Source organism: Mixophyes fleayi, chromosome 6 (genome assembly GCF_038048845.1).
Source record: "Mixophyes fleayi isolate aMixFle1 chromosome 6, aMixFle1.hap1, whole genome shotgun sequence".
Classification (NCBI taxonomy): domain Eukaryota; kingdom Metazoa; phylum Chordata; class Amphibia; order Anura; family Limnodynastidae; genus Mixophyes; species Mixophyes fleayi.
The window spans coordinates 198,195,072-198,220,275 of record NC_134407.1 but is presented as its reverse complement, the minus strand read 5'-3'; the positions used below and the strand labels follow the sequence as shown (position 1 = coordinate 198,220,275).

Here is a 25,204-nt window from a genome sequence, read left to right as displayed (position 1 = left end):
ACTGATTAGCAGTTCTATAATTAACTTGTAACTATGCCTGCAGAACAGTAGGTCTGCTAAACTGCAGTGTCACCTTGTAACAAGCATGTTAGAGAATGTTATCGTACCTTCAGATATAGATATAGCCTAAGATAAGACGCATATATTGTTTTTTCTAAATTAGGTGTCTCTGTGTGTGGTGTTGTGACAAGATTAATGATTATTACTACAACCAGCATGTCAGTCACACCAGGGGCGGGCTGGGCCAGGGGGCAGGTGGGCACCTGCCCCCCGGGCTGCTCAGTCTAACCGAGATAATATGAGGGCAATATGAATATACAATTTTAATAAGGGGCAATAATATTTGAATGCTCACAAGGCCAATAATTATTTATGATGGGTTCAACACCTACTGATTAATGCGCACCATTTTTATTGCACACATGCGGCACTCCAAGTACCAGCCTGCATGGAAGTGCATGCTGTCACTTGTAGTGCCATATAAGTGTTGTCCTTTATTTTCGACCTGGGTGCTGGTGCAGACCCAAGGGTGTGTGAGCATCCCTTCAAAGAGTTGGCTTAGGTTCGGGGGCTGACTTGTGGTGAGATATGGTTAGCCCAGAAGGGTTATGTACTGGAACAGCTAGGAATATTGACCCCGTTTAAGGATAAATGATAGCGCTCAGGCAAAATTGGTGTATAAGTACAGATGTCCTGAGGTTGGGTGCCCGTGATGGTACATCCAGATTGATATTGGGCCTTTGCCGATCTGCTTACAGTGTTCTCCCTCCACCATATTAGTGTGTTGTTAGTTAAATAAAAAGCCTCATCTGCCAACAAGTCAGTGTGGTGTCTTTCATTTATAAATGATGGTGTTAAGGTTAAGACTGAGGGCTAGATTTACTAAGCTGCGGGTTTGAAAAAGTGGGGATGTTGCCTATAGCAACCAATCAGATTATAGCTTTCATTTATTTAGTACTTTCTACAAAATGACAGCTAGAATCTGATTGGTTGCTATAGGCAACATCCCCACTTTTTCAAACCCCCAGCTTAGTAAATCTTATAGTATTATAGTTATCAACCGTTAAGCAATTTACAGTAATTCTAGTAATACTATAGAATGACAGAATCACTAAGCCACCCCCCCAAGAAAAGAAAAATCTAGATCCACTTGTGAAGAGAATCAATTGCTGAATCCCAATTTATAGTTCAACATAACTGTAGTGCATTGTCAGGATAGCACTGAATCTGTGCGTTGTACCTTCATGCCTAAATTTTGGGATTTACTCCATAAGAGTCACCCCTCCACTGTGGTCATAAGCAGTGGTGGAATTGAAGATTTAGAAGTGGAGGTATGAAAAATGTAATGGAAATGTAAGTGAGTGGAATGTGATAGTGTTACAATGATGCTAGCAGGAGACGTGGCGGTATGGCCTAGCACTGTATACACCCCCACTTCCACCACTGCTCACAAGTAATTTGTGCAGTGGAACTAATATGAGTTGACAGGAGCTCCTATGATTGATATCTGCCATATTGATTACTCTGCCGTGTGAATATTGTTCATAGGGAACAGTAGAATAGCTCCTCCAGCTGGCTTCACTTTGTAATAATTCGCAGGGGTCACCCACCGGTGGACAGAGTCTATTTCCTGCAGCATAGAGCGGCTCAGAAGGACGCAGCCGTTCTCATCAGCTCCGAGGCTGGAACCCTTCGCTGGTGGAGCCTCTTTACTCATCACAGGAAGTTTGGTAAATTGGAAAACTTTCTGGATATATCCGCTACTGAGAAAAACACGACAGACGCCTCTATTTACCATTTATAATTACCATTCTACTTTTACCAGTTTGCTGTTTATATTACATTGAGTTTATTATTTTGTCCACATTATTAGAGGTTATGGTGTGCAGGAACTAGATTCTCATTCTGGAACCAGGTGAAAGTATACCTCCCATCATGCCTGTCCCCACCAGCGGGACAGGGGGCGTGGCCATGGCAAATGGGGCGTGGTCATGCCTCTAAGGGATCGTGGCCACGTACCCAGAGGGATGGCCATTACTTATCCCCCCTTCCCCTAACATTCCCACCCATAGTAAAAGCATGCCCCAGGGCGGGACAGAACCCTAAAATCCCACTGAAATCGGGACAGTTGGGAGGTATGGGTGAAAGGTGGGACCTCATGAGAATAATGGGCTTAAAAAAAGTGTTTTAGAGTTATATACTATCTTATAATGAAAGGGCACCCTGGCTCAGCTGGGATTCGTCTCCAGCCTCTGATGTACGCTTGTAATCCTCTCACAATACAATAATGAGGGGATGTGTCAGTGGTCAGCTATGATATTATGGTGGATATTGATATGTCTGTAGTGTCCCAAAATTCTATTTTATTTCATACCCTGCACAAAAATATACTCATGTATATCAGAGGTGCTCAAACCCAGTCCTCCAGATCTACAGACAGGTCATGTTATCAGGATTTCTGCCTGTAGAAACAGGTGGGATAATTACTGACCCAGAAAAACAGATGAACTCACCTGTGCATGAGGTCTGTGTTTGAGCACCGCTACTGTCTATGTTTTCTCCTGACCTAGACACAATTGATTATAATAATGGCGTTTAGGGTGCCTGTGAAACAAGTTTTCTCTGGAATGTTTACTTTTATTCACCACCAAGGTCCAAGAATCCATATTTCTATAATGCTCTGTCGATTGATTGAGCTGAAAACTGTAATCCAGTAACCAAACAGTCAAAATGAATGGCTCCTGGTATAAATCCCTTTACAGGGCTGACATGAATTCATATATAAACATTTTTCACCCTGGCATATAAGTGGAATTTTACTAGGCTATTATACTAGACATTATATCATAGAGTTGTACATCCAGTTCCACTAATTCCATCCAGATGAGGCTGATTTGCATGCAGTCCGTCCCTGATACCCTATAATAATTCTGCTTTTACATGCAGGGAATTTCTACGCCCCACGAAAAGTGGATGAGTCGGTGTTCGGGTTAACAAGTGATGAGAGTAACAGTGTCCTAGTATCGGGTGACACTGCAGGCTGCATCCAAGTTTGGGACATTTCACAGTACGGTTTCCAGGCTACAGACCAGGTAATTACTTCAATGTGGATGTCAAATGCAGCCGCTCCTTCTGCATAGGAGTGGGACCAAACCCAATGAAAAATCACCTACAAAAGTACAGTGAGTACATTTAGGAAACCTGGTGCAATTAAATAAGCATTGCCCAAAGCAACCAACTAAATCAGCTTCTGTCATTTTTCTAGAGCAGCTCAGACAATTAATTGGTTGCTAATGTACAAAGCCACCGATGTCCCCCATGCATATTTGCCATGATACAGACCACTTATGTTAATTGCAATTGTAATGTAGAAGCAAGGTCTGCAATATATAATGAAACAATAAAAGGAAATTGTTTAAAGTTATGTTAGATGTTTATGACATCAGCTGAAACACATTTAGATCCGTTGTGAATTTGCTGACAAGCAGCACTTTAGCCAGTAGATATATTGTGTCTTTTATACCACAATGTAAATGAAGTTGTGGGAACATGAATAACTGAACTGATGTCATAGATGTTCACAGATGCTGGGGCTAAGGGTTCCATGGTAAGGAGAGGCTTGGGAGAAAGGCTGAAGTTGTCAGGGGAGGAAGTCTGTGAAGTGACGGAAAATCATTGCACTATTTCTAATCTTCAACCATTAAACCATTTTTTATTGACCTGTATTATAGTATAACAGTGTTGTTGATAATAAAATACATTACATTACAATTACAATACATTACATTAATTAGAAGTTTTGGAGTCTTAAAAAGAACTGAACAAGTCCATAACAATTGTATAGTTAGAAATGAATGGATGAATGCTGCAATAAATAACTTTAAATGCTCAATATGTCTGTGAATAGCAATACGGCTTCTTATCCTCTAGTCCAACTGTGGGCAGCAAGAGTCTACTCTGTGCTACGGCACATGTGCGGTAAAATTTACATTTAAAGTTAGACTCAACATGTGGCCTACTGCCCCTAGACAGTCAGATCATGGAAGTATAAGAGCGAGTTAAGCACGTTAGGGGCGTGTACACTTAAGTGTAGCCCGCCCCCCTGGGCATGCGGTAGCTTCAGATACACCACTTAAGCAGGCTCTGATTAAGGGTTCAGGTTGCCCTAGGCTAATATGCTCGTAACGCCTCCTTGACAGGCTCAGTAGTCTTACTCAGTAGGTGAAAAAATAGCTTCCTTAATGTAAAATTGGGCTTCCTTCACCCCCTCCCCCATCAATTTTTATTTTGACATTTATTCAATGTGCAACTCCACATGGCTTTTTGAAAGGGTCACAGGAATCTTTGTCACTCGTTTTGTTTTCATTAAAATCAGAAATGTTATAGCAGAACGAAGGCGTGAACGAGCACAACTGAGAGTGAAGATATGAAGGGGGAGGGGCTGTCCCGTCTGTGCCTCTCGCCATCCTAATCCCTCCTACCTGCTTATCCTCAAGCGCCCGCTCAAGGATGACACATTGGCTTCAGACATTATTGTGGGAATACGTCAAGATTAAAACCTTACAATTTTCTTTTTACTATAAAGAACAACTATTATCTGACATTTTAAAATTTATTTTGGTTTATATCTCTCAGTCACAAAAATAAAAGCATAGAGCCCTAGGCTGCAACCTAGTCAGCCTATTGGATAATCAGGTCCTCCTCTTAAGTAAAGGTCACCAGTTTCTGAGTTAGTTACAGCTGAAGCAGTGGGACAGAACGTGTGGGGTCACCCTGCAAAAGTGACTACCAACACCAGCCAGGTCACACTACAGAAGGAACTCAAAATGAGTCCCTCCAAGAACAGCAGGGTGTTTGTGATAGTTAAAGGGAATGTCCTATACTTTGGACAAAAAATATAGGAAGATCATAAGACATGTTTTGGATTTATTTCCATAAACATGCCTAATAAGTAATAATAATTAACTTTTTATGGTATATTTTGTCCATTTTTCTTCATAATCTGTCCACTGGGGGGCACTGTGAAGTATATAGCCGATATTTAATTTCACCATACCTGACCCAATCAATATGATAACTAATAATTATCTTAATAACTGCAAAAAAACAATAGGTTTTGTATGGAAAATAACAGTTCTTATATGTTGCACTGAAAAGGTATAGAATAATGAAGTTCTAGTAAACTCAACCAATAAATGTGTAAACCAGTTGTTCACTAATCTGATCCCTGTTCCAGGCAGAGGAGAGAAGACCACCAGTACTCTTCTCCTGGTCGGCTCATGACAGCACCGTGGTGAGCGTGGAACATTTCGTGTTTGGGACGGATCCCTTTATCATCAGCGGCTCTTCGGACCGGACAGCCAAGCTCTGGACCTGTGACGGAAAACTTGTGGGCGTCTTTGGCCAGTCCAGGAACTGGAACCTGAGGAACCAGTCGACATTCCTGCACAGCACGTACGTTTGCGATAAACATTTACCCCAATGTCATTGACCAGAACTCCAGATGTGTGTAGGCCTTAGTAAGGCACCACTAATGGTTAGAGCAGTCTCCATTTCTGACCAGGGGCCTGCGTGTTGCAGAGTTCTCCTTCCCGGAATACAGGCGAATGTATAAAAATAGGAGATCCACCGATTAATCCACCTGGGTTCGTGTTTACATAAAACAGTCCCACTGGAGGAATGGTGGCTTAGGGAAACAGTGTATAAGATAAATGTTCTAACAGGACCTGATTCACTAACAGGGCCTGATTCATTAAGGAACGTAAATTAATGATTTACGTAAATTTTGCGGAAAATCACTCTCCTGATGCCCAGAACCGGATTATACGCCAGTGAACGCAACAACATCCAATTAATCTTCGAGCGTAAAGGACCTTTACAGTTTCAGAGGCGGAATGGGGAGGGGACTGGGCGTATACACGTAGTCAATGTACATTAAGAGAGCTCCAAGGTCGTATTCAAGCTTTGGGCATCTCAAAGGTACGACTTTTTTTGTTGTATCATTCGCATCAGTTTCAGGTTGAATCTAAGTGCCAATGACTAGTGATGACGGCTGTGTATGTATGTGTTTGCAGTCAGGAGCAGCTGTAAAAATACATTTTATATACAGTGGACATCAATAACATCCTGATAAATGTTTTGGAGTGAATAAAAAAATGGAAGAAAAACTTTTTTTAAATAATTTTGTCATTAATGACTATATTATTAACAAGTGACAATCACTGAATTTTTTTTTTTTTTTGTGTGCATTCTTTTGGGACTTTATATTCCATATATGTATTGGACATATCCTGCAGTGTTTAGTTAGAGCAGTGTTTAGTTTAAACATTTTTTTACAGAATTCGCTTCCAGCTCCAGTGCGCATGCCTGAGCCAACACGCTGAGGGTCCCACATAGGCTTGGTAACTGGAAAGACTCATCTTGCCACTGCCAGCCTCTTTTACCAGGGCGCTGAGTATCGACAGCTACCCTGATGACATTTTTCTTAATAAATTGGGCAAACAAGATTTTTCGATCGCTGCGATGAGCGTAGGGGGTCTTAATAAATAGACCCTTTAATCTGAATTCCGTCTACAAATCTTTACTTTGTCATATTCAATAAGAAGAGGAAGAAATGAGGTTCCTGTAAAAAAAATATTTTCGGTGCCGGCACACACCCAGATTCTTGTGTTGGAGAAATGTTTTGGGTGGCTAATTAAACCTAGCTCCAGAGGCAATAACAATAAACACAGATAATTAGGAACAGATGGAAATGCTGCAGAGTTCATTTATCAGCAACATTTAGAAGAGAGAATATAACATCTTGATGACCCTCAGTCAGAAGGGTGAGTTTGCCAATTAACCCTGTCAAACCTGCTGCACTGCAGTGTTACTGTAGATACTGTGTGTACTATATATTCATATTTATAGAATTTTCATATGTACTATTTACAGATAACAAATTACTTTATTGTTGCTCAAGGCATCCAATCCGGTTGATGGTGTATGGCAGGACCTCCAGTCTGGTGGATGGTGTATGGCAGCACCTCCAGTCTGATCAATGGTGTATGGCCAAGACCTCCAGTCTGGTGGATGGTGTATGGCAGGACCTCCAGTCTGGTGGATGGTGTATGGCAGGACCTCCAGTCTGATCAATGGTGTATGGCAGGACCTCCAGTCTGTTGCATACTGTATGGCAGCACCTCCAGTCTAGTGGATGGTGTATGGCAGCACCTCCAGTCTGGTGGTTAGTGTATAGCAAGACCTCCAGTCTGGTGGATTGTGTATAGCAAGACCTCCAGTCTGGTGGATGGTGTATGGCAGGACCTCCAGTCTGATCAATGGTGTGTGGCCAAGACCTCCAGTCTGGTGGATGGTGTATGGCAGGACCTCCAGTCTGGTGGATGGTGTATGGCAGGACCTCCAGTCTAATCAATGGTGTATGGCAGGACCTCCAGTCTTGTGGATGGTGTATGGCAGGACCTCCAGTCTGATCAATGGTGTATGGCAGGACCTCCAGTCTGGTGGATGGTGTATGGCAGGATCTCCAGTTGTGATCAATGGTGTATGGCAGGACCTCCAGTCTGTTGCATAGTGTATGGCTGGACCTCCAGTCTGTTGCATAGTGTATGGCTGGACCTCCAGTCTGGTGGATGGTGTATGACTGGACCTCCAGTCTGGTGGATGGTGTATGGCCGCACCTCCAGACTGTTGGATGGTGTATGGCTGGACCTCCAGTCTGGTGGATGGTGTATGGCCGCACCTCCAGACTGTTGGATGGTGTATGACAGGACCTCCAGTTTTGCCGACATTGTAGTGTAGACAGGACATTCAGTCTTATGGCTAATGTATAACAGGACCTTCAGTCTGGTAGCTAGTTTACAGCAGGACCTTCAGTATGATGGCTAGTTTACAGCAGGACCTTTAATCTGGTGGCTAGTGTATGGCAGGACCTTCAGTTTGATGGCTAGTGTACAGCAGGACCTTCTGTCTGATGGCTGGTGTACAGCAGGACCTTCTGTCTGATGGCTGGTGTACAGCAGGACCTTCTGTCTGATGGCTGGTGTACAGAAAGACCTTCAGTCTGGTGGCTAGTGTATGGCAGGACCTACAGTCTGGTGGCTAGTGTATGGCAGGACCTGCAGTCCTGTGCCTAGTGTATGGCAGGACCTGCAGTCTTGTCGTCAGTGTAGGGCAGACAGGACCTTCAGTCTTATCGCTAGTGTATGGCAGGACCTTCAGTATGATGACTAGTGTACAGAAGGACCTTCAGTCTGGTGACTAGTGTATGGCAGGACCTGTAGTCCTGTCCCTAGTGTATGGCAGGACCTGAAGCCTTGTGACTAATGTATAGCAGGACCTCCAATCTGGTGGCTGGTGGCATGACAGTCCACCTGTGACCATTGTTCTCTGGACTGCCTCTCTGCCACTTTGAACTTGAAGAGCCGTCAATTTTACATATCTAGAAAAAAGCTACTGGCGAGATAGGTTGCTTATAATGTCACACATAAAGTTAATTATAGAGTTTCTTGCCTGGAAAAGCAAATAGAGCCGGGAGCCATCTGCTAGATTCTAATAACTTCTCTCTGAGGCTCTTCCCCTACCAATAACATGTAAGTGGGGTCCACCGGTATAAACCTTCATATTGCCAGTCTCCCCTCCCACTGATATTCACTCCTCCCCCCACCGCCCCGCACTGTTGTACTCTTATAGCTCCCTTGATGTTGCTGATGTGTATAGGTAAAATCCTCTGTATTTTAGGCTTCAATGTTATAAAGAATCCCAGACTCAAAGCTTTATATACAGAGCAGATTTTAGATATAAATACTATTCAGTAGAAGTGGCTTAGTAACTGCACTGGGCAATACAAGCTAATACAAAAAATAATCTATATACAGCTTGTCTGAAATGAAGTTATTGAACGTAACTATTATCTCATTGGGAGGCATCTTTTGCTATGCAAATTACACTTTATGTTTTGACGAGCTTCTCAAAGAATAAAATGGTCGATAACATATTACAATAGCTTGTGTTTTACTAACTAATGGGAGTACCATGTCATATATCGTAACCTCTGACACTTTACATATATAACAATCAAATATATCAATAGAGTTTAACAAAGGAGAATTTTAAGTAAATAAGAGGCTTGCTAGGCCTAAAACAAGAGGACATACGGCCTTATTTACTAACAAGCAGAGATCACCATGATTTTTTTTATTACCGCAGATATAAGAAATTTGTTATCCCTGCAATTTTTTAAATAAAAACATTTTGGAAGATGAAGACCGAAAAGTAACTATATGAAGAACTTTAGTAAAACGCAACAAATGGCGGTTCTTAAGATATAGAAATAAAATTTTAAGAAGAAAAGAGAGGGGGAAAAAATCCAAAGCAAACAAAACAGATACACACACATATAATAAAACTGGGACCTATAGGTTATTTTCTGCTGTCTATACTGCTTCTATGTTCAGAGGGGCGTGAGCATGTTACAAAGACCACGCCCTCAAAGGGCTGCCTAGCGCTGTAAAGCGCTAAGCTGATCATAACATACCTCCCTTCCCCCAACATTCCCACCCATGAAACAAACATATCCCCAGGTGGGTCAGAGAGACAGAGCCCTAATATTGGGACTGTCCTGCTAAAATCGGGACAGTTGGGAACTATGGACCCCTGTATTTTAACTCTTAACCCTTAGAAATATTTCCAGACCTCAGACTGGCTGAATATAATTTTTTACAGTGATACCAAATATTTTATCTCCAGTTAGAAGGGGAAGCTTTATACAATGTCTTCAGCTGTACTCCATACTTGCCAACTTCTTATAGTTGGCGTCTGGGAGCTGCCAGGGGGAGGTGGGCGTGTGGGGGCGGGGCTCAGAAAATCGTGTCATTTTGGCCCCGTACCCGGGACGTAATGACACATTTTACAGTGTGGGGCTGGGAATTGTAGCATTTTAGATCTAATTCTGCCCACTTCACTAGAAAGTGGGCAGATGCGGGAGGCCGCCATACTCTCCCGGGAGTCCGAGAGACCCACCCAGAATCCGGGAGTCTCCCGGACATTCTGGGAGAGTTGGCAAGTATGCTGTACTCCTGGACACTGAATCATGAAATGAACATTGTTATACTGTTTCCTAGTCACCTCTAGTTACGCAGTGTCATGTAATAAAATTGAAGTCGAACAAACATCTTGCAGGTGAACTGATATTTCAGATTAGTATGTCCCGGCTGCCAGCACTCCGGGCCTGTCTCAGTACATTCCTTGTCACTTTCCGGATCAGAGCCCCGATGAGTTCAATGATAACTTTAATCAGGGATTATAGTCCCACTGATGTGTGCGCGTAATTGACAGATTACTGCGTAAAGGTAAAGATCAGGCTTAGTTTACATTCGCATTAGTCATAATGATTGGTTACACTCTGTGTAACTGGTTTAAAACATAATCCGCACACTGACATTTTCCTGTATGTGGGATTATCACAGATCATTGAACATGCCCTTCACTGTCACTGCTACAGGTATGGTCTTAAAGCTTCAGAAGTCTCTGGTTCACATGAACTAAGCCACACAAATCTGTTTACTGCGGGAGAACACTGTCCAATTTAATTATTCTTAACTGGACAAAATTATCTAATCTGTTTAATCTGGTAACATGACCTTTAATTATTACTAAGGTTAATTAATATCTTTTGACTTGGTAGTCTATTTAACACTACCCCTGCAGTCTTTCAGTTTGCTGTAGCCTATATGGTTTATTGTAGTACATCTCACATGTGATACACACCCCCCCACACACACATATCACACCTTTCCTAAACTGATATTAAATTATATATACGCAGGTATACATTAGGGTTAACGAGTGTGTTAACACTGAGAAGATAACACAGCGCTTTTTTATGAAAAAAGTGAACGCCATATTATTACTGACTTTGTTCAATATTGTACTTCTTATTCAGATTATCTGAGCTGACCTCACACTGAACTGGACGCCTGTTTTGAGGTGTTGCCCCACAGAAATGCTCATCTCTCTTGGCATTGTGCTTTGGACAATCCCCAATGTGTACCCTCAGTACTCCCCGGTCACTCCCTGTGTGCTGCAATTAAACGCAAATTATTGCCAGACAGCTGAACAGTACTCAACTGCTACAGTGATATTGACCCATAGCAGTAACGTTTAAGTTGCTTGGTCGGACCTTCTCTGTATATATGCGCATGCATAAACTGGCTTAACATTAACGAATAGGCAGTAGGATTAGGATTTTGAGGGGTGCACTCAAGTGGGAGCCTTACTGCTATAGAAGATTTTTTTACGTATCTCGTTTTAACTGGACAGCTATTTCCACTCACATTACTAACTGCAAAATAATATTCTGTGCAGAACTAATAATCTCCTTCTGCTATTTATGGACAAATAACATGAATATAAATTATGAACTGGGTTTATTACATGTCTGGAATGTATAGCTTATCTTGGATTAATGTTATCTGTCGTTTAATGCATGTATATGAATCTATGATTTCCTCTCTTTATATGCCTCATTCCCTGTCTGTACATTAATTTGCTGTTTGGATAAAGGAAGAAAGTCCCTGACTTTTTCCAATGTAGCATGTTTCAGCCACCCACACACGGCCTTGGTGAGACAAAACAATGATGATATACATTGTATACGTCTGAATGAATTCATATTCTTGTTTCTATAGGACAGGAGACCCTGGGACTATAGAAAACAAAGGGCTATTATTGAGTGAACGGCAGACAACTGCTGGAGACCAGAAAACAGGAGGGCCCCAGGGCCACAAAGATCAGAGACGCAGAGGAGATGAAATGAAAGTGGGCGACGGTGGGTTCTATGACTTATTTATAGTAAAGGTACAGATGAGACATTTTAGTGTAAATTATACCATAACATGGTAACGTTTTAATGTTTCAATGTTTTTACAGGATAGCATAGGAAATAATAAAATAACAAAATTACACAATTAAATGCAATCATAGCCATTTACACTAACCATGACAAATCCTAGGTAAGGTAACTGGTAACCCTGGATAACTGCTCCATATACCTGGGTGACTTGTGATTTCCTGTTTCCCATGTTAGTGGTAGTGGTACTTAGCAAATGATCAAGAGTGTTCCAAATGAGAATATAATAAGAGAGACATGTAGACTCTGGTATAGTGATCGTGAAAGTCCTTTACAGTATGATGCACAATCCCAGCTGGTTAGTTAGCAGTAGACAAGAGAGATCTCCATGCTCCCAATAAGGTGCCCTTACCCTTAAACCTGACTCTAGCCTCAAACAGGGGCGGATCCAGACTTTTGCTATACCCCGGGCGATTTTAGGGGGGGCGATTTAGGCCCCGCCCCCTTTCTAATTTCTAAGGCTGCCGGCGGCTGCACAGTATGTGCAGGTCCACTCGGCAGTGACAGTGTGCTGCCGGGCAGCTGCCCCGCTGCTCTGATTGTGTTTAAAACACAATCAGAGCAGCCGGGCAGCACACTGTCACTGCTGAGCGGACCTGCACAGTGTGCAGCCGCCGGCAGCAATCCCCTGCTAGGGGGGGGCGATCGCCCCCCCCCCCCCCTGGATCCGCCACTGGCCTCAAATCCTAAATTACTTTACCCCCAAATCCTAAGTGACCTTACCCCCAAAGACTAAGTGACCTTCCTTAGCCATAACTAACCATGATCAAAAAACCCTGACTTCAAACCTAGTCCCAAAGCTTCATTGAACCTAACCTCACACCATAATTGACCGTAAGTGACCTTAACTTCTAATCCTACCTGAAACCATGACTTTAACTCTAACCCAAAACCTTGACTCCAACCCCAAATGGTGAGCTTTGCCCCAAGCCCTAATTGACCCTAACCTCAAACGCTAAGTGTCCCTAACCCTTGATTCACCTTAACCTGGAAACTAAAACCTAAACGTTAACAGTCACTACTCCCAAACTGTAACTGAAACCCGGACGTAAGCCGAACTGAAACCATAAAGCCCTAATAAAGCTATTTAAAGATGAGATTTGTGTGATCGCTGAAAGTAGAGCTAGTGTGTGGTGGGCAGAGGGAAGGATGGAGAAAGGGTGGGAAGGGTAAGACAGATAGATATTCACAAGAGTATAAGGGCTAGATTTACTAAGCTGCGGGTTTGAAAAAGTGGGGATGTTGCTTATAGCAACCAATTAGATTCTAGCTTTCATTTGTTTAGTACCTTCTACAAAATGACAGCTAGAATCTGATTGGTTGCTATAGGCAACATCCCCACTTTTTCAAACCCGCAGCTTAGTAAATCTAGCCCTAAGACTAGTTACACACTGAAGAATTTTCCGACCAATGTGTTATCTCAAACGATTGCACCTACGACTGAAGGGGCGATCAGTCTGACAATTCATGCCTACACACTGACATGATTTACCTTCAGATCTGTGCTCTTCATCTGGTCCTCTATTCTTCAGAGAATGACAGCACAATATTCATTCATTCATTATTGTCACATTGTCACACTGATTAAAACCGCCTTGCTATAGCTATCCACATGTCCTAACGCATTTCGTTAGCTTCTGTGACTCTGAAACTAAAAATTCTGTCTCAGAACGAACAAATGAATTATTCATTCTACAGCACTCTCTACATTTATTCACCGGGACATTCATCACTAGCATCGGCTGAAAAGAGCCAGACTCTGTAAACTCTATGGAGATGGTGAGCATGAGTGTATACACACTACAAGATCAGTCGGTGGTTGGTCGGAAAATATTGAACAGTACGACCAACCAAATGAAACAATGATTGACACTTTGGGAAGCCTTTAGATCATCGTGTCACTATACACACTGACATGATATCTGACCAAACGTCCGGATGTTGGCTGATTGGAGGTTTTTTGTGCAATCAGTGTGTATCTGGCCTAAGACTCTTCTCCCTTTGCCAGCACATGGGCAGTGGCACACAACACAGACTAAGCTGATTATCATACATAGCTGTAGATAAAAAAAATAATTATTGATTCATATAATATAATTATTTAATTGTTATTTAAACATTTATTTAATTATGTACTAAAGTTTTCAACTTGCATTGGACTATTTGTGTTTGTAAATACATATTCTAATCCATGATATTACTGCATTCTATTCTTTGTCTCTAAAAAGAAACTATTTCCTTTTACAGAGAATCATAACAATTATCCAATTAGAGCTGTCCACACGTACTATACAGATCCCAAAACACTTCTAATCCAACCCACTAAACTCCGGTGACCCCGAACCCACACCGAGCTGGCAATGACAATGTCCAGAGACGCTGTGCAGGATGTGGTTTAGTGTCCCAGTTACCTGCACGGCTTTTGCCAAGTGCTACATGGACAAGCTTGAAATTAGTGAATTGAGGTTTTGGCAGAGACGAGAGGTTCTGAGAGCCACAATACCCCTGGGCTGCTCTGTCTAGACCAGACTGTAATAGAAGCAGCCCTCTGCCAACTGCTCCCTGCAGACTGGTCACCTCTTCTGATGGGCGCTTCAAACTTCCCAAAAACCCCATAGGATGTGTTTGGTTTTAGTTATGTGAAAAATGTTTTTATTTGTTTATTTTGTTTGTTTTTTTTAATTTTTTTTATTTTATTTATTTTTTTTGCCAATAATGCAAATCCAATACCTGGAGCTATTCGAAGCTGAATCCTATGGAGATCTGTCTGTGACCCTTATATCCTGGCTGTGCCTAGTGAGTGCTATACAATAGTCTTTCTTTCCAGGCACACATTTGAATGCATAGAAAATTACAGTTCGTTATTCTGCGCTATCTGTATTCAGGTCACTAACTGAATGCTGGACTGTCTATGGATGTGAGAACTTGTACATTTATCAAATCATCTAAAAAAGGAAAAGTGGAGGTGTTGCCCATAGCAACCAATCAGATTCCAGCTATCATTTTCTTGAATGTACTAAATAAACAGTAGCTAGAATCTGATTGGTTGCTATATTATAGTGTTTTCTAGAGATGCTCGGACACGGTTTTCCAAAAACTGAGCCCACCCAAACTTAGCAGATCCGAATACTGAGCCGAGCTGGTTCGGTACTTTTGCGTGACCTCTGAACTGAAAATGAGGCAAAACGTCATTGTTGCGTCGATGGATCTCACGAGTTTTAGACTCTGTAAGTGTAGACCCTCCACAGAGTTCCAGAGCCATTGTACATACAGACACAGAAGGAGTAGCAGCATTTTTGGCAGGCTCCAGTGTAGTTGGCCAGCATCATAGCTAAAACAGAAAGAGGAGGGGTGGCAGCGTTCTTGGTAGTTTACAGTGACATTGCTCATACAGAAACAGGAGGGAAGGTAGTATTCTTATTATCAGTCTCCACTGACATCATCATCATCATCATTTATTTATATAGCGCCACTAATTCTGCAGCGCTGTACAGAGAACTCACATCAGTCCCTGCCCATAGGAGCTTACGGTCTAAATTCCCTAACATACACACACAGACAGACTAGGATCAATTTGTTAGCGCCAGTTAACCTACCAGTATGTTTTTGAAGTGTGGGAGGAAACCGCAGCACCCGGAGGAAACCCACGCAAACACAGGGAGAACATACAAACTCCTCACAGATAAGGTCATGGTGGGGAATTGAACTCATGACCCCAGTGCTGTAAGTCAGAAGTGCTAAACACTATGCCACCGTGCTGCTCTGTGCCATTGCTCATACAAAAACAGGAGGGGTGACAGTGTCCTTGTCATTCTCCAGTCATAATGCTGAGTGCCATAGCTCACACAGAAAACAGGAGGTGTGGCAGTGTTTATCTGAGTCTCCAGTCACATTGCTCTGTGCCATTACCCATATAGAAACAGGAGTGGTGGCAGTGTTCTTATAAGTCTCCAGTGACATTGCTATTGGCCATTGGTCACACAGAAACAGGGGTAGCAGTGTTCTTGTCCCTCACTAGTCTCAGTGCCATTAGTCACACAGAAACAAAAGGAGTGACAGTGTTCTTGTAACTCTCCAGTCACATTGCTGAGTGCCATAGCTCACACAGAAAACAGGAGGGATGGCAGTGTTCTTATAAGTCTCCAGTGACACTGCTCTGTGCCTATGGTCACACAGAAACCGGGGTAGCAGTGTTCTTGTCACTCTCCAGTCTCAGTGCCATTGGTAACACAGAAACAGGGGTAGCAGTGTTCTTTTCACTCTCCAATCACATTGTTCTTGTCACTCTCCAGTCTCCAGTGACATTGCTCTATGCCATCAATATGGATTTTCCAGTCTCAGTGCCTATGGTCACACAGAAACAGAGGTAACAGTGTTCTTGTCACTCTCCAGTCACATTGTTCTTGTGACTCTCCAGTCACATTGTTCTTGTCACTCTCCAGTCTCAGTGCCATTGGTAACACGGAAACAGGGGTAGCAGTTTTCTTGTCACTCTCCAGTCACATTGTGCTTGTCACTCTCCAGTCTCAGTGCCATTGGTAACACGGAAACAGGGGTAGCAGTGTTCTTGTCACTCTCCAGTCACATTGTTCTTGTCACTCTCCAGTCTCAGTGCCATTGGTAACACGGAAACAGGGGTAGCAGTGTTCTTGTCACTCTCCAGTCACATTGTTCTTGTCACTCTCCAGTCTCAGTGCCATTGGTAACACGGAAACAGGGGTAGCAGTTTTCTTGTCACTCTCCAGTCACATTGTGCTTGTCACTCTCCAGTCTCAGTGCCATTGGTAACACGGAAACAGGGGTAGCAGTGTTCTTGTCACTCTCCAGTCACATTGTTCTTGTCACTCTCCAGTCACATTGTTCTTGTCACTCTCCAGTCTCAGTGCCATTGGTAACACAGAAACAGGGGTAGCAGTGTTCTTGTCACAGGCGCCATGGTGACTATGCTAGTATTAGATCTGTGTCCAATATCCACTATTAATGCAGCTGGTTTTAGACAGTTAATTGAGGTCTTGTGTTCAAGTTACCAAATTCCACCACAACACCATTTTACTAGAAAAGCTATTCCTCACCTCTACCAGAGGATTGGGTACATTATTCCGAGTAGCACAACGCCGACAACAAGCATGCCTACAAAGAAAGATGGACTTGAAAAAAATTTGACGTCATTGTAATCAGACTTGCCTAAAAAGCCAAGGTGTAGAGTTCCGATGCCTGGATGATGTTGACAGCAAGTAATTGCGAAGACGGAGCTCTCCGGCACTTCACTTGGATGTCACTGAGCAGTGTGACCTAAATACATGTTCATTTAAAGCAGCAATGTGAGGACCCCGCAGGTTAAGTGTCTTATATGTGGTCAAGCAGTGGATGAAAATAATATTGTGACCTATAAGGTGGTCAAAACTGACTAGAAATGACTGGAAATTAGTATTATTGATGTTAATAATAATATAATAAAATATTTTTAGTATAGATATTTTATTGCAGTGGACTTCCAGGACACATGTCTGACCCTATCCCATATACTTCATACACACCCAACAAATATTTGTTTTTTTGCTTTCACTGTGTAAATAGGACATCATTTAATGGTGCAGCATGCACTTACACATCTAGACAAATGCAAATCTTAATAACGGCTGCCTTGTCTGGTCATACAAACAGCTCTAAGGTAAATATTTCTGAGCAGCCACCTCAGCAAAAGAATATGAACTGTCAGCTGCTTTACCCTGATTAATTAGCAGCTTATTCCACAACCGCACTCCAAGTAAGCTAGACCCAATTACCTCTAAAGCAGCTCTGTCATCATCCTTTCCTCAAATCACACAAGTGTCAAAACAGGAGATTGGAATAATCTGAATTACTGTATATAACAGAAATGATCGATTCAAATAACATTTTATTCCACTTCCCAAAGCTACCATGTCCTAGAAGACCTGCTGATACTGTACTGTCTTTTCCCTCTTGTTTTCATTGAATGCTAGTGGTACCCTTAGGTGCTGTTAGCAGAGAGGTTGGGGATCTATGAATAGAAAATAAAATATTTTAAGAAGAACGTGGATGGGGCTTATTTTATCCCACAAAATTGGGACAAAATAATCTCCGCCCAAACTCTGTCAACGAGTATTCAACTTTGTTTAACGCCCCACCCACTTTTGCAGCCGGCGAATCAGGATGCCCCTCCAGAATTGGGACTGTTGGGAGCTCTGGTTTATAGTTGATTTTGTGACTGCAAAGGGATGTTGATCAGTAGCTATATCCCCTCTTAAACATTGCTAGAACAGGCTGCAACTACATTCAAGTGGCTATTGCAGGTTTTACACAGAGAACTATAGCAGTGATACCTACATGCTACACCTTTACAGATAAGACATTTACAGGCCTCTGCATATATTAGGAATGCTACATTATGTCTCATTAAGTCATTTTTTAATCATTTTAGTTTTTACTTAAATAATTTTTTATTCCTATTTTGTTTTTTCATAATGCTAATGGCTCATTTCGGAATTGTTATTTCTCAGGATCTTTAGCTAATTGTTCTGAGTCCCCTGATTTGCTGGCAGAAAATGCTGCTGAGCTGACGTGGAAGACCGTCGTTCCTGATAAGGAGGTGTGCACAATACATGTACTTATAGGGCCACTAATCATATATATATATATATATATATATATATATATATATATATATATATATACTTTAATATAATTACAGATTTTAAGATATTTTCCCTTATTATGTAGCTTAATGCAAATAATGTTCATTAAATATATTGAATCCTCTAAGCATTACATCCTGTTCACCAAGCAGAAATCTGCAGTATATGACCCCTGCCTTGAACTTTAATGCAAATATTCTGACAGGCTCCAGATTTGTTGATGTATAGCTTTGTGATTGTCAGAGATAGCTCTTCCATGTAAAGAATTGTGAGTTTCTGTGCAAAGAGAAAGCTATGTAGACACATCTGTATCAGATTTTCAAACAATGTTCTTATAGTTGTGTAACCCGTATAACATGTGGTTCTGTGTTGTTCAGGAAAATGAATTGAAAAGGGCAGTGGATAAAAAAGTACGCAGGCATCTTGCCACCGACATCGACGTTAACAAGTGTAATCGTTTTGGCCAGCTCTGCTCCCCATTCCAGGCACTGAACATGACTGTAAGATGATGAAACACTTTTTGTACTCTGAAACTAGTGAGCAATGCCAGACTCAGGGGTTCCCAAGATGGAAGGGGTACAATTACAAGGTAGAACCCCGTTCTGCCCATTCATGCCCCCTCTGAGCCATATTGTGGATAAGAAGCAACATCAGAGGGAGATATAATCTCTTACCCTCGATGGACCAATGTGAGATTACACTAGAATTCACAAAATCCCATATATAGGGGCAAACACAGGATTTGCAGAGGGGGTTTTCCACACCATGCAACCAGTGGGCGTGACCAGCATGCATGGGGGCGTGGCGATAATTTTAGACAGTGCTTGGCTGTTCTCCAACTCTTCCTATCCCCATAATATACATGGGCAACGCTGCGTGTACTACTGTTAGGTGCACGCAGCTCTCTCTTTTCGAGCAGAGCCGTGTAAAGTGGGGGCCGGGATCAGCCACCTCAATTATACAGTGCTTGGATGAGGGTTTCCAGGCACTAGTAAACCCCTCTCGGTTTGCCTATAATATATGTGGTAAAGTGTGAGCTAGAGGTGAGCAGAATCCTAACGCATACTTGTACAAGCTAGGTAATGACTGTTCACTGTACCCAACCACTATTTCTGTTATTACCTTCATTATGTTATACGGACACGACAGGTGTAATGACCTGTCCCACCACATTGACATGTATACCACAAAGTAGGGGTAATATATCATCCTATCACATACCTACATTGATCAGGTTATTGAATAATCTTATTATACATAATCAAACTACCCATCAGACAAGGAAAATGGACATTCTTCCAGTACCAGCAGCATTACTTGGCTGTTACACAATGGCAGTACATTAATGTTGAGCCCGTCTAAAGCAGGAAGATTGTGACCTATTGCCAAGTCTCTCAGAAATTAAAAGATGTCATATCAAAAAACAATTGACGGAGTACCCAGGCTCCCAGTAAGATGTGGATACCAAGACCTACCCAACAGTAGTGGGGGAAAAAAAATACTCAGTTGTACTGTACTGTGTGTATTTTTCAAAGAGTTAATGTGAGTTTCTGTTCTGGTATGTGAAATATTTCTCATTGTTCAGCAATATCAGGAAGTTATTACCTCTAAACTTTGCTGATAGTCAGAACTGATTATTGTATGGCTCGGTCTCAGAAAAGACAGCAGAGGGCCACTACTATATTTCAACCCCAACACAGCCCTCTCCCCTGGATATCCTGAAAGCCTCCTGCAGCTGAATCTCAAAATGCATCATCCGATTGGGATTCACCTCGGATGACATTAGACTGTGCCATTCAAATCCGTTGTCCTACTTTCCTTCATTGCTCTCCCTGATCCTATTGTCACCGGGGGAGAGTCAGGAGTTCATAATGTGTGGGTGACTGCCAGCCTGTTGATATTAATATGCCACTGGTATTAAGAATGCAATTTGGCACATGCCACTGCAAGGGGTTTTTGTTTTTATTCATTCGGGAAAGGTGCATGATGCACAGCGTTATACTAGTGCTAGATGTTACACAGTTCCTTACTTCCTTTAAACCTGTCTAAAATATTTCCTCATTGTGTCAGTTTTTGTCACTTCCCCATATAACTTTTCGTTGTAACTAGTTTCACTGCTGCAATTCCACTTCTCTCCTCTCACTCTTACACCATCTGTCACGAAGTCAAAGTCCTTTCTTAATCTACACCCCTTACAGTATGCCAATTGTCACATCCTGGTCATTGTCAAATGTTTAGATTATCTAAACATTTTACAACATAGACAATAACATGCAATACATTTCCATTAAAAATGTTCAGGAATAATGTCTGATTAAGTTTACCCTAAAAATGGACTCCTATAGGAATATGAAAAGTAACTAAGTATTCATTTAAGAAATGAAAGAAGCAGTAATTTTGAACATTGACAGTAAATTGACATAACCAAATTTACAATACACCAGCAGTATATATTTTATGTGCAAATTACAAGTGCAGATAAAATACATACCACCTTTAGTGAAGTTCATAGTCTTTTGGTCACAATACAGAACAAAATTTAATATCTGTGTTGGTGTTTAATTGACCTGAGCAGAATTTTTTTTGCTTTATTTTTGCATGAATAGGCAGGATCATACCTCCCAACATGTCTGTCCCCACCTGCGAGACAGGGGGCGTGGTCACGGCAAATGGGGGTGTGGCCACCCCCCAGAGGGCTCCCTAGCGCTATAAAGCCCTAGGCTGCCTATTACATACCGTGGGGCAAATATGTCCACTGATGAAAGAAAGTGTCTAAATATAGATTTCATTTATATTAAAAGTGAACAAATATTTTTGAATATTATTGAATTTTTAAATAAAATTGCTTTGTTCTCAGAATAAATCATTTTTGTAAATATGATATTAGAGATCAGGGTACAAGTTACAGCTCTGTGTTTTTATAGAAGACTTAAACTCATTAATGTAAAATATTTTCCATCCTACTGACACAATCTCTCTTTTTATGTGTTCCAGGAAGTGCAGGACATCAAGCTGCCCAAGGATCTCCCCAAGATAGGGACAGGTGATAGCTTGGAGTGGGGGGCTCAGCACCAGGAGAGTCATGGGGACTCCAAAACACAAGGGAGAAAAATATCACAGACTCTACAAGCCAGAACATCACTGCCGCCCCTACTGAAGAAATGACAGCAACAAAGCAATTTGTAATACAACACAATAAAATAAAATAAATAAGTTACTAATCTCTGCTCTATGTAACTAACCTATTGTTAGATACACCAGACAGCTGTAGGACATTCTTAAATTGATCAGGTTATTGGATAATCTTGTTATACAGACTCACGCACCCGAAAGAAGGGCCCTATCAACTTACAGCTAAAACTGTCCATTTTCCCAAAATTCATCAGCCATCTGAATTATAAATATACCTGCGTCATTTGAATGTTACAGTTCTTATAGTTTTTGGGGGTACATTTATTTGCATCTGTTGTCTACATATGATGGCGGTAGCCATTTTGTTATGCTACAGCCTGACAATTGACTAGGCACCAGTGACATCACTGATCAGTATTAGGCTCTCATTCCTAGAGAATTAATAGGCTGTATTCAGCCCAAAATAGGTTTTAAGAAAGTGAAGGGTGAAAATAATCTCTGTTTTGTGGCTATCCTTGGTTTCTAAGACAAAGATGGAACAATGTGATGTTCTTCAGATCTATAGAGAAAACATGATAATCTGTAAATTGGTATAAATTCTAAAGGGTGCTCTCACATCTACATAGCTAGGACAGTAGTGGGCCACAGCCCACAGGTGGCCAAGTAACCCTTGACTTGGGGCCCCTTACTGAATGCTCCTGGCCTGACTTTTTCTCTGAGAGGTGGTGAAGTTTGAGCTGAATGTGGGTAGTTCTGAGGTCAGGTCTGAGTAGCATCATATTGTAAGCACAATGCTATTGTTAGCATCATTAGAAATGCAGCTTATATATAGTGTGATGCAATTCAGTGCTGGGTTTATTTGGATACCCTTTGTTATCTCTTAGGAAATATCTCATACACAAGTGCATCGATAAAGAGAATGGTGGGAGTGTTGTCTTATTTTAATGGATTTTAATAAAACTAGTAGGATGCTGTGTTCATGTGAATAACTATATTACCTTACAAACACAACATTATTATCAGGACATAATTAGCATGGTTATTACTGACACATGCCCACCTGCCCACCAGCTTTTCCCTGACATGCCCACCAGCTTTCCTCTCATATTTACCCTGCCTCCAGATTTTCTCTCACATGCCACCCTCTACCCACCAGTTTTGACACACATGCCGCCCATTTGACCACCAGCTTTTCCTTCTCTCATATGCCTACCAGTTTCTCTCACATGCTACCCCCCTGTACACCAACTTTTCTCTCACATGCCCAAACAGACTTGGTACACATACTGCCCCATGCCCACCAGCTTTGCCCTTACATGCCCCTCTACTCAACAGATTTTCCCTCACATGCTCCTTGGCCCACCAACTTTTCTCTCACACGCTCCTCTTTTCAGCAGTGTGACCCACATTACCCCTTCTTATTACCTGATTCACCTCCAGCACTTTCTGCTTTACAGGAACATTTGCAGCAGCCTGCCTCCATTATGTACCATGTGACCGCAGCAGTCACATGACGTTGAACTGAGGGAGACAGAAAAGCCGGGAGATCACTCCTGCTGCTTTGTCAGTGCTGCTGCTGGGCTTGTAGCCTTCTACATTTCAGGCACCTCAATGGCACCCCCAAAATCCCAGCGCTCTAGGCAGCTGCCTTATGGTAGGCCAGATCTGTATGTATCTGTCAGATTAGATAGAGCAGAACAATGTTCTGCGGTCCTCTAGAGAAGTCAGTAATATTCCAATCTGCAGAATATATCAACATGTATCTGACAGGGATTATGTGAAACAGAGCAATGTTCTGCAAACTTTTTAGAGAAGTCCGTAATCTGCAGAATATACACGAATCAGCCACAACATTAAAACCATTGACAAGTAAAGTGAATGACATTGATTATCTTGTTATATGAGATATATATATATATATATGTTATGGGATATATTAGGCAGCAGGTGAACAGTCAGTTCTTGAAGTTGATGAGTTGGAAGCAGAAAAATGGACAAGTGTAAGGATCTGAGCGACTTTGACATGGGCCAAATTGTGATGGCTACACGACAGGGTCAGAGCATCTCCAAACCGTCTGGTCCAATCCCACAGAAGAGCTATTGAAGCACAAATTGCTGAAAAACTTAATGCTGGCTATGATCAAAAGGTGTCAGAACACACAGTGTATCGTAGCTTGCTGTGTAAGGGGCTGCATAGCTGCAGACCGGTCAGAGTGCCCATGCTGACCCCTGTCCACCACCAAAAGCGCCTACAATGGGCACATGAGTACCCGAACTGGACCATGGAGAAACGGATGAAGGTGGCCTGGTCTGATGAATCCCCTTTTCTTTTACATAATGTGAACAACTGGGTGCATGTACCTGGAGAAGAGATGGCACTAGGATGTACTATAGGAAGAAGGCAAGCCGGCGGAGGCAGTGTGATGCTCTGGGTCCTGGCATTCATGTGGATGTTGTGTTGACATGTACCACCTACCTAAACATTGTTGCAGACCAAGTACACCCCTTCATGGCAACAGTATTCCCTGATAGCAGTGGTCTCTTTCAGCGGGATAATGCACCCTGCTATACTGCAAAAATTGTTCAGGAATGGTTTGAGGAACATGACAAAGAGTTCAAGGTGTTGATTTGGCCTCCAAATTCCCCAGATATCAATCCAATCGAGCATCTGTGGGATGTGCTGAAAATCCAACCAAGACCATTGAGCCTCCACCTCGTAACTTACAGGACTTAAAGGATTTGCTGCTAGCGTCTTGGTGCCAGATACCACAGGACACCTTCAGAGGTCTTGTGGAGTCCATGCCCGATGGGTCGGAGCTGTTTTGGCAGCACAGGGGGGACCTACACAATATTAGGCAGGTGGTTTTAATGTTGTGGCTGATTGGTGTATATCAAGAGAAAGAAGGAACAGAGAAATGTTTTGCAGATCTCTACACGTCAGAAAACAAATAATCTGTAGAATATATAGAATAGAATAGAATTATATAATATATATGTCAGGGGTGAATGGAACTAGAGGTTATAAAAACAATATTATTCAGATAATATCAATATGTATCTGTCGGAATATATGGAACAGAGCAATGTTCTGTAGATTTCTAGAGGTTAGAAAACCAATATTATGCAGATAATATCAATATGTATCTGTCGGGGTAGATGGAACAGAGCAATTTTCGCAGAATTCTAAAGCTTAGAAAACCAATATTATGCAGAACACATCAATATGTATCTGTCGGCAGGGCCGTAACTAGGGCTGTGCGATAGGGGCGACCGGCCAGGGTGCAACGCTGAAGAGGGGTGCAGTTTAGGAATATTTTAGGTTCATTTGGTTAAAATTGAGGGCAATGGGGGGCGGCGTTTGACTTTCTCGCCCCAGGCGCTAGAATTTTAAGTATGGCTCTGTCTGTCGGTGTAGATGGAACAGAGCAATGTTCTACAAACTTCTAGAGCTTACAAAACCAATATTATGCAGAACATATCGATAAGTATATGTTGGGGTAGATGGAAC

The 25,204-nt window shown here is 42.0% G+C and overlaps 1 protein-coding gene across 1 annotated transcript in view; it reads left to right on the top strand.

The window, feature by feature from the left end:
* LOC142095145 (cilia- and flagella-associated protein 337-like) overlaps positions 1–21,785 on the top strand; it is a 44,791-nt gene extending 23,006 nt beyond the window's left edge. Inside the window, exons 14-20 of the mRNA XM_075177967.1 lie at positions 1,600–1,730; positions 2,947–3,092; positions 5,237–5,454; positions 11,688–11,827; positions 18,430–18,518; positions 18,942–19,064; positions 21,559–21,785. Of these exons, the coding sequence (XP_075034068.1) occupies positions 1,600–1,730; positions 2,947–3,092; positions 5,237–5,454; positions 11,688–11,827; positions 18,430–18,518; positions 18,942–19,064; positions 21,559–21,729 (1,018 nt within the window). The 3' untranslated portion in view covers positions 21,730–21,785. The remainder of the gene's footprint in view (positions 1–1,599; positions 1,731–2,946; positions 3,093–5,236; positions 5,455–11,687; positions 11,828–18,429; positions 18,519–18,941; positions 19,065–21,558) is intronic.
* The last annotated feature ends 3,419 nt before the right edge of the window (positions 21,786–25,204 follow it).